This window comes from Cetorhinus maximus, chromosome 6 (genome assembly GCF_964194155.1).
Source record: "Cetorhinus maximus chromosome 6, sCetMax3.hap1.1, whole genome shotgun sequence".
In the NCBI taxonomy this organism is placed as follows: domain Eukaryota; kingdom Metazoa; phylum Chordata; class Chondrichthyes; order Lamniformes; family Cetorhinidae; genus Cetorhinus; species Cetorhinus maximus.
In genome coordinates this window covers 114,902,214-114,919,699 of record NC_135884.1, presented here as the reverse complement: position 1 = coordinate 114,919,699, position 17,486 = coordinate 114,902,214, and the positions used below count along the sequence as shown (strand labels likewise).

The 17,486-nt window shown below is 46.1% G+C and overlaps 1 protein-coding gene across 1 annotated transcript in view; it reads right to left on the bottom strand.

Moving 5' to 3' along the window:
• abcc12 (ATP-binding cassette, sub-family C (CFTR/MRP), member 12) overlaps positions 1-17,486 on the bottom strand; it is a 124,469-nt gene that overhangs the window by 41,558 nt on the left and 65,425 nt on the right. The window contains exons 18-20 of the mRNA XM_078544329.1: positions 16,258-16,347; positions 14,412-14,515; positions 7,390-7,590 (exon numbers count right to left, since the gene is read on the bottom strand). Coding sequence (XP_078400455.1) covers positions 7,390-7,590; positions 14,412-14,515; positions 16,258-16,347 — 395 coding nt within the window. The remainder of the gene's footprint in view (positions 1-7,389; positions 7,591-14,411; positions 14,516-16,257; positions 16,348-17,486) is intronic.

Here is a 17,486-nt window from a genome sequence, read left to right as displayed (position 1 = left end):
ACTCCATTGCTGATGCCATAGTTGGCCTCCAACAGTGTGTACGTGAGAGGGGTGCTGAGCAGCTCGATCTCACTCCCACTACCCCTTCCGCTCACGGAGTCAGCCAGGGGCCCTCGGGCACCCATGGGGAGGAGGATCAGCAGGTGCACGCTCTGAGTCCATCCATTCAGGCGACCCTAGGAGTGACCGGCCCATCTGAATATTCTCTTCCTGTGACCTCCGCAGCTCCAGCTTCACAGGCCAAGGAGGGTGCCACTGCCATGTAGCAGTACCCCGAGAACAGGCCGGGGCCCTCCAAGTCTTGGCCCTCCAGAGGACACCCGCCAAAGCCATCACAGACTGGGTGTCACAGTCAGCACGCTGCCTCCACCTCCGCTGTGGATGTCCGGGGAGCACCAAGACATAGCAGCAGGGTTAGGAAAGTTAGGTAAAAGTAGTTGCACAGCCTGGGCATGAGTGTTGATCACTTGTACATACTGTTCACTATTGTCAATAAAGTCCTAAGAATGTCTCCCTGCCTGTGACTCCTTGTTCTGATGAACAGTGTTCTTGTCACTCAGATGTGAAACCTTTCTGCACAAGATAAAAGGCAGCCTTCAGACCACAGTGATGGTCCAGCCTCACACTCCCTGGAAACATTACCGATGCCTGCACCTTGGCAGTGCTGGTCATTGCTGCCAGAATGTAGTGAGCAGGCACCACAGGGTTCTTGCATTTTCTCTGTGTGCTCTCAGCGCCTTCAAGGTTGGGCTGGCCCTCATCACACCAGCATCTGCGACCAGTGATGCTGTGCACCAGCTCCTGAAGGGCTGAGGTGCTGTAGGCGGACATAGCATCAGATGCGTCTAAAGTTTCATGGTTGCGTCTCTGAGATGGCCCTGATCATGGAGCCCAAGTGAGCTGCCCTCGGCCAGACAGGAGTCAGACATTCTCAGAGGCTATGTGAAGATCTATGGAGTGTCCTCACTGCATGTTGCCATCATCTTCCTGTGATCAAATGACTATTAGGGCCTCTATTGCATTTTCATGACAGGAGCATTCTCACAGAGGGTATTGGCACTGCCATAAACCAGACTGGTGTCAAACTTTCACAACTGCGATGTGAGAATCTATGGGGTCACCTCACTGCATGTCATCATCATCCTCCATAAATCTGGCAGCTACGAGGGCCTCCCGAGCAAGCCTGCCTTGTATAGCTAGTGCGAAAGCCTCATCCCCATCATCATCACCGCCGAGGACCCACTCACCATCATCCCCGTTGGCGTCCTCCTCATCAGAGGAGATGTGCAGCTCCTCCAGCTCCTCCTCAGCCACCTCCTCTCCCCGTTGCAGCACCAGGTTGTAAAGGGTGCAGCAGATGACGATGATGCGTGACACCCTCTGTGGACTGTATTGCGGGGCTCCACCAGACTGGTCCAGGCACGGGAACCGCATCTTCAGCATTCTGATGGTCTGCTCCACATAGTTGCGAGCTGCTGCATGAGCATCATTATAGCGTCACTCTGCTGCAGTCAGAGGCCGCAGCATGGGTGTCATCAGCCACGACCTCTGCGGGTAGCCCTTGTCCCCAAAGAGCCAACCCTGCAGCCTCTGTGGACCCTGGAAGACTGCAGGGATCTATGCACACAGCATGCACACTCCCTGGAAACCATGCGCATACCTGCAGGATGCGTTTCTGGTGGTCACATACCAGCTGCACGTTCAGTGAGTGGAAGCCCTTGTGGTTGATGAAATCCACTGAATGTAGCGATGGAGACACGAGCGCCACATGAGTGCAGTCAATTGGATCCTGTACCTGTGGGAATCCTGAGATCTGGGTGAATCTCATGGCCCTTGCATCCTGGCTGTCCCGGTCCCGGGAAAAATGCACAAATTTGTGTACCATGGAGAAGATGGCATCCGTGTCCTCATGGATATGTTTGTGGGTGGCGGATTGTGAAATCCTACAGAGGTCACCTGCGGAGCCCTGAAAGGAACCACTGGCATAGAAATTGGGTGCTGCGGTCACTTTTAAGCCACTGGCAATGGATGCCCTCCATGTCCCCTTGGCGCCAAGTCCTGCAGTAAGTGGCAGATTTGAGTCACCAGGTCCCTAGACATGTGCAATTGTTGATGCCACGTCATCTGCAGGAATGGCAGGCAGTGCCTATAGACCCTGGGTGTTGCTAGGTGCCAACCAGCCATGACTTGCTGTTGCTCCTGGGCAGTGTGTGTGGAAGCCCCTGCTGTCCCTTCTTCCTGAGGTTGCTGCTCCTGCCTTTGCATGGCCAGGAACCTCAGTCACTCTCTCCTCCATCTTCTACGGACTCTGTAGGCCATCAGGCATAAAGCTAGGTCACCAGGATCCATGATCCTGATGTGGTCCTCCTGCAGCATGAAAGAGAGAGACGTGGTTATCATGGCTGTACTTAGCACCTTTCCTGATCCTGTATGACTGCCCCTTAATGCTTCCCAGACAGTGCTGGTCACCTCTCAGATGGCCAGAGATGAGTGCGCTGCATGGCTGCCCTGTCAACGTGCGACATGGAGGACACTGGTCCAAACCAGGATGCTGAGATTGCAAGGGTCTGTGAGCACCTCCAGCAGTGACTGCGTTGGCAAAGAGATTGTATAATGTGTGCAGTCCAACTGCTGTGCGGTCCAATAAAGTGGTGGCGGTTGCGAGGTTTGTGCCGGAGGAGTGAGGTGGTGGGGGGAGGGAGGAGAAAGGTATGGAGCGCTTGGTGGCCCTTTGGTCCCTCTGCATTGCTTGCATGGGCGGACAGGCTAGGAGCCCGGCCCCAGTCATATCACTGCGGCTGTGCCTGATCTGTCTAAGTTGCAGAGGAATGGTCAGTTTATACAGGTGTCCCTAATGCGTGGCCACTTCTCTTGTTTACCCTGCCCCCCACCTCGATTGCCTGTGCACAGAATGCAGTGCCAGGGCAGTACTTGACCCCACCCCCACAACCGACAACGGTCGCGCCTGAGGCTGGCCAACACTTGCCCCCGGACATGCCCCCTTCCTTCCCCCCCCACAGCAGTTGCCTCTGGGGCCAGGCATCAGTTGCCCCCACCCTCCGGCACCCCTGAGGCCTGTAAACAATGGGTGAGCTATGGAGAACGCTGCTGCTCACTCACCTCAGTTCCCCCAAAGTGAAGGCCGCCAAATGCACGTCGCCCGTGTGTTGTTCTGAAACATGTCGACGTGCTTTCCCGCAGACGTGGATGGATGATATGGTGGGGTTCAAAGTGCCTGGAGGGATGGCCTTTTAATTATATGCTGATGTATTATTACAATTAACTCCCAATGGCGGGAAATACGGCCTGCTGTCAGCGGGCTGAGCAGACGATCGCCATCTGCCTTCACGCTGTTGTGAAGCAGGTCGCACCATATTTTCCGTGCACACCACCTATCATGCCCGCTGCCAGTGGGCTCAGAAAATTCCACCCTGAGTGTGGGCTATCGAAAGGCGAATGCGGCGACAAAAGTGGGATTCATACCCTATACCACGGTTGGAAGATTGCATTGAGAAAGTGGGACAATCGAAATTTATCACAAAGATTGACTTGCTAAAAGGATATTGGCAGGTACTGTTGTCAGAGAAAGCAAAGGAGAAATCAGCTTTTTTGATGCCAAATGGACTACATCCGTTTAAAATCATGCCATTTGGTATGAAGAATGCGTCTGCAACATTTCAAAGAATGACAAAGTAATTGAAGGTCTAAGCAATTATGTTGTTTATATTGATGATCTAATCGTTTTCAGTCAGACGTGGGAGGAGCGTTTACAGCATTTGGAAGAATTATTTTCTCGATTACAAGAAGCTAATTTGGTGATGAACTTGGCTAAAAGTGAATTTGCAAAAGTGCAAATTACGTATCTAGGCCATACCATTGGACATGGTAAGCTGGCTCCGAGAGATGCGAAAGTCAAGGCTATCACGGATTTCCCAGAGCCTGCAACAAAACGAGAAGTTTTGAGATTTTGTTGTTCCACTGACTGAACAGTTAAAAAAGAACAAGAAGTTTCAATGGATACTGGTGTGTCAGAAGGCATTTGATCATTTGAAACCGTATTAACTATGACACCAGTTTTGGCAATACCCAGTTATGCCAAGGAATTTAAGTTGGCTGTTGACATAAGCGATATCGGCATTGGGGCCGTACTGTTACAAGAAGATGACACTAGAATTGAAAAACCAATAGGGTATTTTTCACGGAAGCTGAATGTACAACAGAGAAGATATTCAATGATCGAAACAGAGACCTTGGGATTGGTGTTAGCATTGCAGCATTTTGAAATTTATGTTGCCAACAATTCATCAGTAACAATTGTTTATACAGACCACAATTCTTTGAAGATTTTGGACAAATTTCGAGACAAAAATCCAAGGCTTTTCAGATGGAATCTATTATTACAACCGTTTAATCTACAGAATATACATGTTGCTGTTAGAGAAAATCTGTTCGCTGATGCGTTATCAAGAGTTTGAAGCTTAAAGGGAAGATTGGGCATTTTAAAAAAAACTTGGACACTGAGCTGGAATGATTTCAGTTGATACCAATGCATTTGGTAATTTAATAATGTAATAAGTACAGGAGTGTGTGAGATGGGATATTAAAAAAATGCGCTGTCTTTTAAAATTATGACGGTTCATTTTTCGATAGGGAGGGGGATGTCATGAAGAGATTAATGTCTATAATGTTATTGGAAATTATTTTTAAATTGGAATTGTAGCAGGGTCTGTGTCTATGTGTGTGACTGTGTGTGGTTTAATTGGATTAAAGCCAGCTAGTCTGGGTGCTTTGATGTATAGTTTTGAGATGTTAATTAGATAAATGTAAGTTGGTTAAAAGGTAAAGTGCAATTTGCATTTTTAAATAAACCATTCAAAAGAATGGGTGAAATCTTGTACCTAGCTAGGAGATGCCAAGCATGTGTTTATATTACTAGTAAAATTGGTAGAATTAAAGTATTATTGTTGTGAGAGGTAAAATTTAAAAACCTAGGAATACAATGGAAAATTTACATTCCAAGGGGAAGCTAGGTATATACAGAAAGAAGTTTGTGTGTATAGGTCAGAGGCATGTAAGATCTAACCAGCCTGTAAGCCAACAACTGTGTTTACAAATTGCAAAGGAACCTCATTATAAATTCGTAAGTTCAAATGTGTTTTGCCTGGTATCTGTTTAAAGCTATGGGTTATTGTTGCCTTGGTGAAGATTTACCTGGGGTGATTAATTTTGGAATTTGTTTAAAAATTATTATGGTAATAATTTGTAGACATGTGTTTAAATTTGTTGTTAAATGAATAAATGTTTTATTTAGTTTTATTAAAAAAACCTCTTGAGGCTTGGTGGTTTTATTCCTAAATTCAGAGCTGCACCTCAAATATACCAATTGAAAATATAGGTTACGACAGTTGTTCAAGTCTCCCTCTGGGATTTAAACAACTCAGACTTTAACAACTGCTGTGTCATAACAATGGACTCATGGATTTTTCCAGAATGAACATTTTACCTTAAAACAAAATGGAGAATGGACACTCTGCTTTTGAAACAAAATGGAGTTGAGAACTTTCCTTTCCTGTCAATATACAGGGAACTACACAAGGCCCTGGAAGATAGCCGGCATGCTTGGACAAGGTATTAAAACTCAAACAACCTTTTGGGATATTTCCTTGAGAAGGCATTAAAATGCAACAAACCGTTTCGGCAGATTAATGGCTGCTATTATCCAAATAGTTACAGGAACTCATTCACAATGGATTTGCAGACTTCTTGATTTCAGAGTGGGCATTGGAAGAATCCCATTCTATCACAGGGATATGTAAATGGGTGAAACTTGAACACCATTGTATGTCAATAGCCATTTGTGAGGACAGTGCAAAGCAAATATTATGGTGACCTGACAGAAACCAGGTTTCTGAAAAAGAACATTTAATAAGACACAAGAAACGAAGAAAGAAGAAGAATTCCAGACCAGCAAAGTAACAGGGCCCTGCCTTCTATCCATCAGGAGGCAGAGAATTTGGGCTAGCCTTTACCTCTACCAAACCAGGTAGGGATCAAACCAGGCTTTCAATGCACGGGTTCAACTACATCTGAATTCGGGTGAAACCAGAGAAATTGCTACTCAAGCAGTAAGCCACTGTAAATTCATCTTCATACACCTCGAACTTCTATTTTTTCAGTGGTCCAAAAAGGAATCATCAGACCTGCAACATTTCAGGCTTTCATTTCGAGGAGCAAGTGAGACAGTGAATTTTTGGACTTTTATGACCTAAGTGCATGCCACCTCTTTTGTAATTACCTTTTTGTGTGTGTGTTTGTGTGTGTGTGTATGAGTGAGTGAGAGTGGTTGCTGTAAATACATTTCACGCGTTCAGTGCTAAACATTTATCCTTTTTTAAAACTTACAAGGAAACCTGTCATTTGTCTATTCTTGAGAATTACAGGACTTGGGGTGTGGAAGGAGGCGGTGTTAAAATACTTTTCTTTTAAAACACATCTGTCTTTGGTCAGTTGACAGGGAGATAAAGGAGGAACCATCCTATCCCATCTCTCCCCTATGTGTAACACTGCTGCATACACGGGTCCACCAACACTGTAGCATTGGGTCTTGATAAATGTAGACCCTACAATGCTAACGCACGTATTGACAAACAATTGAGCAAGGTGACAAGTAACTAGTCTGCCAGATTTAATTGACATGCAAGTTTATGTAATTAGGTAACAGGCATTAGGTGAACGTGCCAGTAATTAAAATACTAGTATATTAAAGACAGTCTCACTAGAAATTTGCTCAGGGGTCTGCTGATCAGCTGCAGTAACTTTGGCAGAAGACAAAAGGAAATTCCATTTCAGTAGTGTAACCAGGGATCTCATTACCTCTCCACCTCACTGCCCCCACTGAAAAGAACAGTGGCTGAAGAGGAGAACCCCCCCCAAAAAATCCCAAGCTTGTTTTGCAAAAACTATGAAGTGCAGGAAAGTAAATTACAGGTAAAACAGTCTGTTTTTGTCACACTCAGTACAAAACGTTGAGGTATGTCACATTTCTTAAAGCTAAATTTCATCTTTCACTTCATCACAAGTGTACCTTTAACATCATCAAAGTTATTGCCCTTTTATATTCCTGAGACTTAAGACTATGGGCGTAATCTTGTGGAAGTGACAGGGGTCTTGGCCGCCCTGCGTCGCCTCTTTTCAGGAAGGCCTGCCACATCTTGGGCCACTCAAGCACTTGACAGGCCAGCGGCGGGCCTTCCCACGGTAAGAGTGCCCCACAGGCAGAAGTATTCTAGCTTATATGTTTCCATGTATTAGTTTAAAGTTGTTATGTATTTTTGGAAATAACCTATATAACTGAAATCTATAAAATTCTGCATCAAACATGCACCTTACCTTGCAGAATACATTGTCATGTAATGTAGAAGAAGCCTTCAGGGTAAACTTAGTGAAGACAAATCCCTTCAAGACACTCAGCACAATTATTACAACAATGGACATCCCGTAAATTAGTTGGTAGAATCCTAGCTGGGGATTGTCAGTCATGCTGCTGCAACCCACTGTCATGCTGTTGTTCCTTTGTGAAACACAGTCAGCCTTTGTATAATTAAATATAAACAATCAATGTTAAAAGTTTAGTTCCTGAGACACAAAGCATTCAAAGACTGTTACTTGTATTCTTGAAACTGTGCTGTCAGAACTACAGTTGAGTGCATGCTGGGATGTCTAAGCATAAACATTTGTGAATTTCCCTTCAGAGCTGCTCTCTTGCTACTATTTTCATATCCAAATGGTCAATCAGTTTCTCTTGGGCTAATTGCTGTTTGAAAATGGAATAGTTGTACTCATGCATGACTCACTATAGTAAGCATATTAATGATGACCATACAGGAGGTGGAGCTGGTGGCATTTTCAGGGGCATCTAAGAACCTACCAGTCCTTCCCCAAGAGTAAGGTTGAGATTGAAAAAGAATGCTGAAGGTCATAGAGGGAAGAAACACCTTCTCATCAGAATTTGCCTTCATGGCCGGAAAGGGATGGAAATGGATGTTACCCCAAATTCCTACCCCTCCACTTCCAATACAGGAGAATTCTACCCTGCAAAAAGCACAATTTCTAACTAATTTATTTGTGAATTAGGCATCATTAATGTTGTGCCGAAGGAGGATTTTTAATTTTGTTAAAATTTTGCAAAATTTAAATTAACCTTTCATTTTGTCCCAGAAACACAATGGCTGCTGAAGATGCATCTTATCGCACTGTATCAATCCAACACCTCAACACAGAACAGACCAAGGCGTCTTTGCACACTACTTTACCATTCCTGTGAGATTTTCTCTCAGTTTAATTCTGTAGAACTTTGGCTTTTGATTATAGAAATTCACACAATCTGCTGCTGAACAAAAAATTTATTCCACATATTTAACCATGGGAAGCCTTTGGGCTGCCCCCTTGGTATAAATTCTCCTGACTTTGTTTCATACTGTGTAAATTTAGTGAGGCATCTAGCATTATTACAATTGCCTCTGGCTGCCTGCCATTGCTTACTGCCTAATTTGTACTGATTGTACCATTTGTATTACTGGCAACTGTTGTATACATTAGATGCAATTGCAGAAATTATTCCTGATACAGTATTAACATCTGAAAGCACTTATATGAAATATTTTTTGTGTTTGTAACACAGTTATGAAGTATATTTCTTTATTTATATATCTGTCTACTTATTCTAAGAAACATTGGATGATGCAGCACAAATGGAGGCCATTTAGCCCATTATCCATGTGCTGGTTCATTGGTAGAAATATCCAATTAGTTCTACACCTAGGGCTGAATTTTCCCTTTGGCGAGTGGGTGTGGGCCCTGCATGTCTGTGCATAAAATGACACGCGGTGATGTCGGGCGAGCATCCTGATGTCACCGTGCGCCATTGCGCTATTTTGCTGGGCGGGTGCACGATGATGTTCGATGTGCGCCCACCATTAATTAACAGCCCAGTTAAGGCCCTTCAGGTGCCAATTGCTGCCGATTTTTCAGCACCTGTGTGATCTTCGGCTCAGTGCACGGGTGCAACAGGCAGGTGAGTAGGACACATTTGTATTAACCTCATTCGCGGGCGGGATAAGAGGGCTCACTGGGCTTGCGAGTGTGCTCTGTCAAGCATTTATTTCTGAAAGTTTTTGAAACTTGCCTGTATGATCTGAGGTACTTCAAAACACATGCCAGCTGCTTTTTCTGGACTCTTAACCTTCAGGTCAGCACTCTGCAGTGAGGAATCTTTTCTGGGCCTGCAGGTTTCAAAAAGCCTTCCCTTAGCCTAGGAATGGGAGCTGCATCCACTGGAGGCAGCTCCTCAGAGTTGGAAGGGAGGGCTAGAAGGGGGAGGAGGCCAGGAGTGCACATTCAGCCTCCAGGGGAGCCACCTTTGAGAGGACAGGCACAGGCACAAGGTGCGCAGGGCCAAGAGGTAATCCAAGGCGGAAGGGGCCGCAGAAGACGCTACCATCCTGCTGCCAGGGTATACAGGCGGCGAAGCAGCTACCCCAATATGTCTGAGGTGCAGTGCCAAAGGAGGCTCCATCTCTCAAGGGAGACAGTCAACTATATCTGTCAGATGATAGGGCCTGAGATCTCTGCTAACTGTGTGGGTGGACACATCATGCCAGTGGCTCTGGGTGATCTTTACGGTGTCTCCCAATCAGCTGTCCACACTTGTGTCAAGCAGGTTACAGACACTCTGTTCAGACGGGCATTGACCTTCATCCACTACCGTTGGGACCAGGCAAGCCAGACACAGTGAGCCAGAGGCTTTACGGCTACTGTTGGCTTCCCCTGTGTCCAGGGTGCAATAGACTGCACACATGTGGCCAACAAGGCACCAGCAGGTGAGCCCGGTGCCTTCGTCAACAGGAAGGGCTTCCACCCCATGAACATGCTGCTTTCTCCACAATCTTGCGCTGGAAAGCGGGGATGTAGTAGATGATGAAGGCGTCGACCCAGTGGCTGCAGCTGCACACGATGAGGCCAGCAGTGAGTCCGAGGATGAGCATGCACAGGGAAATGCTGAGGGGGTAGATGCTGACCCAGGACTACCCCAGGGAGGCAGGGACACCCGGGAGGCTTTAATCCAACAAACCTTTAGCTAGCACACCACAGATGGACCACCAGGACAAGCCTGGGCTGTAGGCTTAATACTCGACACCTAAGTGCAAAATCTGCCAGGTTAGGAATAGTTACTAAGGGCCTTGTTAATAAAGCTGAATGTTCAACAAAGCACTCATTACAGTTTTGGGAACCATACACATGCAGAAGGAAAGAGGCACCCTCAGTCATGGTGACATATCTGAATTTATTCTGTCAAGCAAACCAACTTATTCCAAAAAAAAAGAGAATAGTGTTACCAAAGAAAACAAATCATGAGGACCTCATCTCGGGTCAACACAAAAGCACCAGTGAAAAACCTGTGGTGTGCCTATGGTGCCTTATGTTTTCGTTTCCGGGTGCTACGTCTTGGCGCTGCTCCATCGCTCGGAGTGGCATCTGAGACAGCCTGCTCACTGTGTTGTCCTGTTGGCCTTGATGACCTTGGCAGCCATCCTCTGGTCCATGGAGCTTGCTGGTCAAAGAGCATCCCCAGGAAGCCCTGACGGGTCTCCTGAAGTAACCTCTCCACGATAGTTGCCACTCTCCCCATGGAGGACGCATGGCACTCCGACATGTGGCTCATTGCTTCAGCAATCATCCGCGTAGACTCCTCCACCACGGAGACCAAGCCAAGCATAGCCTCATGTATCTCCCCCAGATGCTCCCGTACACCCGGCCGCATTTCCTGCACTTACTGCGTCACAGACGACTCCAGAGGCACATCATCAGGCACCGACTGAGCATGTGCCCGGTCCCCTGCAGTCCTCAGACTGCTTGCACCAAGGGCACTCTCTGTCTCCGCCAGCTCCTCCAGCGACTGTGAAGTGCCCTCACCACTGTGCCCTGGGACACTAGCCGTTGTTCGAATTCCCACCGAGGTGCAAGTATCTGCACTGGTGCCTGCCTCGCAGAAATGGTGTGACGCTGGTGAGACTTCAGGCCCCTCAGGTGTGAGAGGGGGCCCCTGCTGCTCCTCCTCCCGGTCCTGCATAAATACCTGGCCGTGGCACCCCAGCGTCACTGACACCAGTGGACCTGGGCGCATGGCGCCTCTCCAAATCCAGGGCCTCCTGCTCGAAATGGCTAAGAATGGCGCTCTGCGCCTGGCTGCCGCCAGTCCTCATCCGCTCTGCCATGTTATGAGCATTCTTCTCCTGAAAATGAGAGAAGAGCATTGATTAGTGAAAATTGTACCTGGACTCTCTTCGCGAACGGCCCACCCCAACCAGAGTGAGACATATCAGGGCTCCAGTGCCTCCTCACCCTGCTGCTGCCAAACACTCACACAAAGATGCTAGGCCTGCTCCCCACCCCCCCACCCACCCCGGCCACAAGCTGCCTACATCACATTAGGCACCACACGGTATATCCTTCCATAGCAAGGAAGTGCAAGCACGTGGAGCGCAGAGTACAGCAGATGGTTTGTTGCCACGCCACCTTGAAGCTCACCTCCCAGCGTCTCATCACCCTGACTTGGACATGCCCTGGAGTTCAAACACAGTGCCTAGGTGCAACTCCTCCAGTTTGCTCCCAAACCAGTCATGTGGGACTCAGTGTAATACATGCTGCGGGGGCAGTACACATCTTTTCATCTCTTTATCAACCTCTCAGGTTGACCTCAGCATTCCCAGTGTCTGCTTGCCCACCCAGCAAAGGACAAATGCCGTCAATGATTCAAAGCAATCCCTACACTCAGACTTGGGGGCAGCAGGGGGGTAAGCTGACCTGCTGGGTTACATGACCAATGCTGACATGGTAATCACCCTGCCAGAGCGCAACAAGTCATTGAAGCGCTTGTGACACTGGATCCAGGTGCGCTGCACCACGTCACGGGAGCTCACCACCTCCGCCACCTCCTCCCAGGCACATTTCGTCATGTGGGGGGGCCTCCTCCTCCCATCCTGGGGAACCAGCACCTCCCACCGTGCTGCCACCTCCTCAAGGAGGGCAGCAAGGCAGTCACCTGAGAAACGAGGGGCACACTGGCCCCCCGCCTTATCCTCCGGCCTGGCCTGTCCCACTGCTCTACCCTCCAGCCTCATCTACTCCGCTAGCCTACCCTCCAGACTGGCCTGCTCCTACTCCGCCCCCTCCCCGCCAAACAGAAAATTCAGCCCTTCGTCTTTCTCCCTTGTCCTGCAATTTTTCTTCGTCATGTATTTATCCAATTTCTTTTTGAAAGTTAGTATTGAATTTACTTCCACCACCCTTCCAGGCAATGTATTCTGGACCACAAGAACTTGCTTTGTAAATTTTGTTTGCCTCATGCCACCTCAAGTTCTTTTACCAAATGCATTGAATCTTTTCTTCTTTGGTTACTGACCCTTAATCTGATACTGGAAACCATTTTCCTTATTTACTCTTATCAAAACCTTTCATGATTTTGAACACAGCTATCAAATCTCATCTTAACCCTCTCTGCCATAAGGAGAATAACCACCTCTCCAGTCTCTCCATATAACTGAAGACTCTCAATCCTGCGATCATTTGGGTAAATCTCTTCCACACTCCCTCCAAGGCATTGCCTTCCCAAAGTGCGGTGCCCAGAATTGAACACAAGTATTCCAGCTGAGACCTATAGGGTTTTACAATGGTTTTGCAAAGTTCCTTGCTTTTGTACTCTATTTTTCTATTATAGAGACATGGATCCTGGATGCCTTATTAACAGCCTTCTCAACATATCTTTCCCAAAGAGTTGAAATGGTTTTCTCTATCTACACTATTTGTTCCCTTTAATATCTCAAAAACGTTGATCAAATCACTCTTTAACCTTCGAAATTACAGGGAATGCAACTGTAATTTTTGTAATTGCCTTGGAGAGTTGGTATTGTGCTAGCCCAAAATAAAAATCTAGCCCTTGCTGTTGAAACAAAAAGAGGAAGCCTCTTACCCATATATGGCCCAGAATCTTCAGCATGGCGGGTGGGCGTGATTGGCGAGCCCGGGAGCGGTTGGGAAATGGACTGCCAACCACGATCGGCCCCCGAACACAATTTCACACTGGTGGGCCAATTAATGGCCAGCCAAGGTAAAGAGCGTGCTGAAAAGCTCAGCGCTGCCAGGGTGGGGACGGGAGGAGGGCGGGCGATGACGTTTCCATGGGTGCGGGCAAGCGCTGAGGGAAAGCTCCCTGAAAGCAGACAGCTGCCTCAGGGAGCTGAAGACCCAAAAACCATGAAATAAAGTTTTGAAAATCAGGGAAAAAATATCCAAGCATCACAATCAGGCACCAGGACATAGAGATGACAAAAGTGCTGTCCACCGATTTTAATTTTAATTTTATTTAATAACGGAAGCCTCATCCCGCCGTTGGATGAGGTTTGATGAAAAATTCCAAGTCCACCTGGCCGATTTGCCCGTCCGCCAACCGTAAGGTTGGATGGGCCACGAAAAATCGGAGATAGTTGTGCCGTTAATGGGCTTACTTGCCCTCTTAATTGTTGCCGGGCGCGCTTCCGACTTTTGCGTGTGCCCGCTGAGTGAAATATCGCGCGTGCACGGGATGATGTTGGGACGCTCGCCTGACATCTCCTCGTGCGATTTTACGTCCGATGGGGTCGGGACTTAAAATTCTGCCCCATGGTGTGCAAATTTCATTTCCAAGAAAAGGATCTCAGTATTATATTCTGTAATTAATTAATAACATTAATTTTAAAAATTCTAATGGTAGAAGGAATGTCCTTTCACATGCCACATAAATGATTGCATTGGTTTGGTTTAGCCCTTCAGTTTATTCAATAGTTGCAGAAACAATTTTTGTGACAAATAATATCAGAGAAATAGACTGAAGCAAAGAATATTCCGTAAATTGTGACAGACTTTAAATAAATTAAGACAAAGTAATTTTGTTCAATTTTGTGTTGGTGCTCAAATAGTACTCTGGACTTCAAAGAATTGATCATCACAAGCCATGTTTTCACATAAGTAACTTGTACAGAAGGTGATGATGTAATCTGCCCATTTATTCAAATATCATGAATTAAGAAATGCTTTTTTGCTTGCTATATTTTTCTAATTATATTTTCTAATATTTAACATTGGAGACTGTAATATGTTTAATATAATGAATACATAGTATAATAATTAAGCATTTGTTATCTTTCAATCAATAGAATTATGAGAATTTTCTTTCAATATTTAGCAAGACAATTCTTTCTGCTGTTTCAGGTAATTTATTCTAAAAAGCTGAACAAAATGTGAAAATAATTTAAAGAATTAAACTTTTCATCAATTTACAGATGACTGCTAGCATTAGTTGTATAAGGAGAACTTACCCCAGCTCCCTGTTGTATCCAATAGCTTAACCACCATCCACTAAAAGTTGTACAGGCAATTATAAGGATGAACAGAAAGAGAACAAATAGAAATAATACATATCCTAGAAAATAAATCAGAATAAACAGTTCAATTAACTATCTGCAATGAAATATCATTTTCTAAAGTACACATCAAAAAGAGTATTGAGACTAAATTAGTATGAAAGGTCATCAAGTAAATCACACATGAATATGTCATTGCTGCAAATCAGTCCAGAGTTGACATGATAGAATGCTCAGAATGAAGCATTAAAGGTCTAAAGTGAGTAAAGTGAGTAATCAAGAATTCAAGGAGCAAAGTGTAGAGAATTCATAAGAAACATTAGTGTGAATGCATCACCTACACAAAAACAGACTGCCAAACAATTGTATAAAAAACTAAATATTGAAGCTGCTGGAAAGCTGAACAAAAACAGAAAATGCAGCATGCACATAGCAGGTCAGAAAGCATTTGTGGAAAGTACAGGTAAATTAACTTTGGATGCAGCTCCTTCTTCAGAACATTAATTTTATGTGAATGATATGGTCTGACATTGTTTACGCGTTGTTTGGAAAATATACTAATGGATGCTTCCAATATTCTCTGGGAAAGACAAATTATGGTCAGGTATTAGCTTTGGACAAAGTACTGGCAGTTTTAAATACATGTTATCAACCACCTAGGGCAGAATTTTGCCTTTGGCGGGCAGGCTCGATGGGGGCGGGTGGGTAGCCGACTGCTGCCACGATTGGCACTGCACCGCGATTTCATGCTGGTGGGCCAATTAAGGCCCGCCCAGCATGAAACACAAGTGGCAGCGTTGAGCGTTGCCTGTGCAGGGTGGGGTGGGGGAGTGCGCGCCGGCCGAGCGCAAGCTGCGTGCATGCGCGAGTGAGCGCCGCATAACCTCCCTGAGGCACAGAGCTGCCTCAGGGAGATGAAGAGATATAATATGAGATTCCGTCACATGAGCAGGGACATGTTATTAATGAAAAATGAAAGTTTTTATTTTATTTTTATTTGCTCTTGGAAACCTCATCGCACCCATGGATGAGGTTTCCAAAAAAAATGCAAAGGCCGCTTGGCCTTTTCACTTGCCTGCCAACTGTTAGGTTGGACGGGCAGCGAAAACCTTATGTTAATTGATAACGTAATGGTCTTAACAGGCCTTTTAATTGTCAGTGGCTGCGCTGCTGGCTCCGACGCAACTATCACACGACTGCACATTGATGTCGGCACACTCGGCGACGTCAACGTGCTTCATGTCACGCTCAAGTGGGTCGGGCGCGTGCCCGCCGGCCGAGCGAAAATTTCTGCCCCTGATGGTAAATCTCGCTCACTGGTTGAATTTCTGAATAAACAGTTTTATGGTTCAGCCCGCTGGTGGGCAGGATGTTATAAATTGACGTGGCAATATGAGAATACAGAGATCTGGTTCAGCATCATTCAGCAATGATTCAAATCACCATGACAGATCATGGTGTGGTTTTAAAATTACATCAATAATAATACTAATGCACTGTTAGGCACTATATTATTTATGTCACATGTGTGATCGAACTTGAATAGATTGCTAGGTTATTAGATGATTGGCTTCAAAAACTGCAGCAACATCTAGAATGTTTGACAGACTCATAGTGGACAGGTAGTGGTGTCTGTGGAGAGAGTAACAACAACCACGTGCTTTAAACTTTGGTGAAATTCTCGAGGACAGCGGTAGTCACCTTAAACAAAATTGCTGCCACTCTTTGTTAACAGCTCAACTCAAGTAGAAGACAGCTTCATGTATGGGGTATAATTTAAAGGGATAGGACTGTCTCTTACCTCCTCCTGCCATAAAATAATGGTGATACGTTTTTCCTGATACAGAGCCTGATTTGTTCTCTTCATCTTTTGTAAGCTGCTCGTTTCGTGCTATAAAAGTAAACCCATGATTTAATTACTATTCTCTATTGTTACACTCATTTATGTTTCTCATTATGCATTATAAAAAGTGTCCATTAATCAATGTTATGAAAGACATTATGGGCGGAATCGTCCCAGATTTGCACTGAGTGTGGTAGTGGGAGGATAAAACAACAATTTACCTGATGGCCGCGATGGTGGGTTTTCACGCCATATCATCCCAAACCTGCCACATTATTTATGCATTCCCGGGAAATGCACCATTTCCATGGTGAGCGGGTTCTCATTCGCCTGCCATGCCATCACCTCGCCGCATCATCACACCGTGCGCCATATTTAAAGTCCAGCCATGCGCATACATCTCAGTGCTTCCAGCCCACGGCTACTGCAGGGAAGATGTCCACGAAAGGCAAAACGACTGCAGCCCCCAGGTTTATTGACACTTCACTGGAACACCATCTGGATGCCCTGGAGGCCTGCCGTGATGTCCCCTACCCCTGCTCTGGCCACAGGATGACAGTGGCATCATCAATCCAGAATGGCAGGCGGTGGCAGTGGTGATCAGTGCCAATGCTGCACAGAAGAGATTGGCCATCCAATGCAGATAGAGGACGAATGATCTCATCCGTGCAGCCAGAGTATGGCATCTCATCACTCTAAACTCACACACAAGCCTACCACACATTCACTGGCATCTCACTCAATGCCAGCTCAAGGTACATCACCACCCATTCTCACACATACCCTCACTTGTCCATTTGGCCTCATCTCCTCTGGAGACTGCCTCCTCAGCCCTCACCATCCTGAGGCCACTTGCACAGATCAACGTATGCCCCCACACACATCTTGGGATACCCTCCTTCCCAAGTACAGTTCTCATCCTACAGCCTCTCCTCTTGCCTGAGGCCACTTCTCCCCCTTCCCCAAGCAAGACCTTTCATACGCCTGGTTTATGTCATCCTACATCTCCCCTAGAGGTCTCTGCCTTCATCCCTGGTTCACAGAGATAACTGTGGTGGTGGTTTCACCAACCTCCCTGACCTTGTTCTCAGCTCTCTCAGAGGATGTATAGGATTCAGGTTTTCCATGTTCTTTCTCGGTAGAGTAGTATATGAATCATCAGTGACTATCAGCTCACTGTTCCGATC